At 56.7% G+C, this 4,363-nt stretch overlaps 1 protein-coding gene across 1 annotated transcript in view; it reads right to left on the bottom strand.

Moving 5' to 3' along the window:
- Positions 1-1,510: 1,510 nt before the first annotated feature.
- The window catches only part of FAM104A (family with sequence similarity 104 member A), a 9,610-nt gene continuing 6,757 nt past the window's right edge, over positions 1,511-4,363 (bottom strand). Inside the window, exons 3-4 of the mRNA XM_018570333.1 lie at positions 3,918-4,011; positions 1,511-1,754 (exon numbers count right to left, since the gene is read on the bottom strand). Coding sequence (XP_018425835.1) covers positions 1,536-1,754; positions 3,918-4,011 — 313 coding nt within the window. The 3' untranslated portion in view covers positions 1,511-1,535. The remainder of the gene's footprint in view (positions 1,755-3,917; positions 4,012-4,363) is intronic.

Genomic DNA, 4,363 nt, shown 5'->3' with positions numbered 1-4,363 from the left:
CCCCCCCTACATGCAGAGCCACGGCACGCTCCCTCCCGTCCCTCACGGTGCTGCATTGCAGGGAGGGCATCGCAGCGTCCCGACTCTGGAGCTGGAAGCCGACATTTGCATACCAGGAATCTCACCTCGGGTTCGCTTTGATCGGAGCGGTGGGCAAAAATGAATATGGAGTTCAGGAGCCAGTCAGTCCGATCCGGGCGCCTGTAGGATTTCATGAGCCGGCTTCACTGACAACAATTAGAGGAAACCTCTGACGTCAGGCGCCGGGTGTCAATTTTTAAAGGCGCATTGGCGACCTGGCTCCTGGGATCCCTCCAGCCCGGGGTTATAGTGCCTGAAGCATTGCAGCCCGGTCTTCATCTATGGGGGCCTCCCAGATATGATGGAGGGAGGTGGCTCAGGGGCCCCCTATTCCTATTTCAAACCTTCTGTGTCCCCTTCCCGCCGGCCATACGCGGCAGCACAAAAAAGGTGGTCGTTATGCCTTGCTGCCACATAGATGCACATGGGCAGCATACGTTCTGTGCTAGTAATGCATTCACTGTGACCGCGCTGGCCGCCACCAGTGAACAATCAGGAGCTGGTGGGATGGGCTAAGGACCATGTGACGCAGTCACGTGATCGCAAAGGGCTTAAAGCGTCAGCTCCTGCCAGCGGTAAAGAGTTTAAAGACTAATGCAAAAGTGAAGCTGTTGCCGAGGGCAACCATTGCTCATCCGCTTCAAGGAAACCAGTTCTACAGTTCCTATGGGCCGGCGGCTTTCCTTCTGTTCCAGGGGCCCCGGCACTTAATTTTCTAACCCAACCCCCGCGGTGAAAGGGGCCCCAATAAGGATTGTCAGCTTCACGGTGACCAATCACATCCCGCATTTCCGGGTTCAGGTGAGGACAAGGTAGAGGTTACCAGGGGCCGCTTGGCCCTTTATACTAATGGGGCTTCACAAGGACGGGCCGCGGCGGACCAAGCGACCGTTGTGGAACTGCTGGCCCCAAGACAACCGCCGACTATGGAGGCCGCTGCTCCCAGCCAACCTCCGATCGGCTGCGAGGGTTTACCGATCCCTATGCGTCGCAGCAGCGCTGCAATGCATGCTGGTCAATCTGCCCCCTGAGGGCAGGCAAGCCTTCTAAAGCCCCCTCGGTGCCGCTTCCTGCCAGGAACTGGAGGTGGGGAACCGAGACGATATAACTTATGTATATGGACCCCCCCCCCCAAAAGTGCTCGCTTAAGTCACCCGTCAAAAAAAGAAAGAAAATACAAATAATATTTACACAATTCAAACCCCCCAAAAAAAGATCAAAATCGCCATTTCAGACTCTGGAAAACCGCCCCAACGGTCTGCGCGATTCTCCTCCCCCCTCCCCCCACAAACCATCCAATGGAGGGGAAAAAAAAAATACTGTCCCTTGCAGCCAGCGGAGGACGACAAAATGGAGGAACGTTTACCGGGGGGGTCAGTTGTCAGTTACAACGAGACTGTGATGGCGACTCCAAGACACCACCGGGGTCCCCTCGGAGAGTGATGCGGGGCAGGTCAGGAGGAGGGGCAGCCGCGCTGCTGTAAACTGGCGAAGTGCGCCTCCTTCAGGATCTGATTGATGTGCACGTAGGGTCCCTGATTGAGAGCGGACTGCTCCGGGGCGGACACCGGCTGAGGGGTGGCGGGGCCTGAGCTGCCCAAAGTCTGCAGGTTGTCCGAGCCGCTGCTTCTGTCCAGGCTGAAGTTACTGTTGCTGCTGTCGCTCCCTAAAGACTGGAGGGAAAGGAACAATTACTCATCCGTATCAACTAAACCGAAACAAATATCTTCCTCATACCAGAGACGTGCCTGTCCTTCCCCGAATCTCACTGAGCTTTGTGTATCTCTTCCAGATCTGAGCAGTCATCCCATGTGAGACTGGGAGCTTCCTGTAATAAAGCCCGGTCACTGCTGCTCTCTCCTTGTGCAGGATGACTGTTCTTGTCTCCGCCCCTTCCTGTAATAAAGACCGCTCGCAGCTGCTATCTCTCCTTGAGCAGGATGACTGGTCTCGTCTCCGCCCCCTCCTGTAATAAAGACCGGTCACTGCTGCTCTCTCCCCTTGTGCAGGGTGACTGGTCTCGTCTCCGCCCCCTCCTGTAATAAAGACCGGTCACTGCTGCTCTCTCCCCTTGTGCAGGGTGACTGGTCTCGTCTCCGCCCCCTCCTGTAATAAAGACCGGTCACTGCTGCTCTCTCCCCTTGTGCAGGGTGACTGGTCTCGTCTCCGCCCCCTCCTGTAATAAAGACCGGTCACTGCTGCTCTCTCCCCTTGTGCAGGGTGACTGGTCTCGTCTCCGCCCCCTCCTGTAATAAAGACCGGTCACTGCTGCTCTCTCCCCTTGTGCAGGGTGACTGGTCTCGTCTCCGCCCCCTCCTGTAATAAAGACCGGTCACTGCTGCTCTCTCCCCTTGTGCAGGGTGACTGGTCTCGTCTCCGCCCCCTCCTGTAATAATGACCCCTCACTGCTGCTCTCTCTCCTTGTGCAGGGTGACTGGTCTTGTCTCCGCCCCTTCCTGTAATAAAGACCGCTCGCAGCTGCTATCTCTCCTTGAGCAGGATGACTGGTCTCGTCTCCGCCCCCTCCTGTAATAATGACCCCTCACTGCTGCTCTCTCTCCTTGTGAAGGATGACTGTTTGTCTCCACCACCTTCTGTAGTTTCCTGTAGTGGGCGACGCCTGATGGGCCCATCCCAGTGACCGGTCTTTATTACAGGAGGGGGGCGGAGACAAGACCGGTCACCCTGCACAAGGAGAGAGAGCAGCAGTGAGTGGTCTGTATTACAGGAGGGGGCGGAGACAAGACCAGTCAACCTGCACAAGGAGAGAGAGCAGCAGTGAGTGGTCTGTATTACAGGAAAGGGCGGAGACAAGACCAGTCACCCTGCAGAAGGAGAGAGAGCGGCAGTAAGCGGCCTGTATTACAGGAAAGGGCAGAGACAAGACCAGTCACCCTACACAAGGAGAGAGAGTAGCAGTGAGCGGTCTGTATTACAGGAGGGGGGCGGAGACAAGACCAGTCACCCTGCACAAGCAGAGAGAGCAGCAGTGAGCGGTCTTTATTACAGGAGGGGGCGGAGACGAGACCAGTCACCCTGCACAAGGAGAGAGAGTAGCAGTGAGCGGTCTGTATTACAGGAGGGGGCGGAGACGAGACCAGTCATCCTGCTCAAGGAGAGATAGCAGCTGCGAGCGGTCTTTATTACAGGACGCTCCAAGTCTCACACTGGATTACAATACATATGACTCTTGTATGAGGACAATGTCTGCTGGTCCCGAAGGTGGCTAATGGGAGACTGTCACCTCGGCCATTAAGGACCAAGTGACAGTGTTGTGCTAAGGGACTCCCCCACACACTGATACTCCCCTTGCCAGGCTCTGCCCGCACCACAAGATCCATAGTGCTGGTGCCAGACTGTCATGTGATCAGTATGATGGGTCGGGGGCCCCCTTTACACAGGCTCTGAATGTCTCTTTAAAGCCGAATTGAACTTTCAGCTCCAATCCTCTAAATACAATCCGGGGGAATCAAAACAAAAGCTGCGCAAAGTCTTCCAGCTCATCCTACGGCCGCTATCCCTGCCAGCACGCTGTAGACGAGGACCCTTCCTCTCTGTCTGGAAGCAGTGGTCTCTCTGCGGAGGTCTGACACACCCCCTGCCGAGTCAGAACCCTCCAATCAGCACCGAGCGTGAGCTTTGCAGATTGAACTCACCAGCGGGCATGTTGGACCTCTGCAGAGAGACCACTGCTTCCGCACAGTGGAAAGGACCCCTTTGTCCAGCCTGCTGGCAGAGGAGACGCTTTTCTCCTCAGGTTGTAGGGAAATCTAGAACTCTCTCTGCGCAGTATTTAGTTTTCCCCACGTGTGGTAAATGAAAGATGTGGCCCTCACCTCGGCCTCCGCCTCCCAGTCCTGCAAGGTGGGACTCCGGTTGCTCCTTTTTGACTGTGGGAGCTGGGAGACGTCATTGCCTCTCCCTCTCTTCCTGCAAGAAATGAAGCAGAGTCAGTACAATGGAGGGCAAACACGACTGGTCAGGGGGCAAGGAGATCCGGTACCAGGGCCGCCTTTAGAACATGTAGGGGCCCCCTACGGCTTCTGTAGGGCTCCTGTATCACAAAGAAAAATCCCCAGCAGTCTAGTGGGAAAAGTGTCTCTACTAGATCAGCAGAGGCGCCCTGCCGGCACCCCTCACGTCCCGCCCAGCTCCTAGCAACGAGTGACATCAGTGGTTGCCGGGGGCTGGGCGGGACACCGAGGTTGCCAGGGGCTGGGCGGGACACCGAGGTTGCCAGGGGCTGGGCGGGACACCGAGGTTGCCAGGGGCTGGGCGGGGA

Source organism: Nanorana parkeri, unplaced genomic scaffold (assembly GCF_000935625.1).
Source record: "Nanorana parkeri isolate BGI_ZX_2015 unplaced genomic scaffold, ASM93562v1 scaffold1507, whole genome shotgun sequence".
In the NCBI taxonomy this organism is placed as follows: domain Eukaryota; kingdom Metazoa; phylum Chordata; class Amphibia; order Anura; family Dicroglossidae; genus Nanorana; species Nanorana parkeri.
Note: the sequence above shows the minus strand (reverse complement) of the source record. Positions and strands in the feature narration are given on the sequence as shown.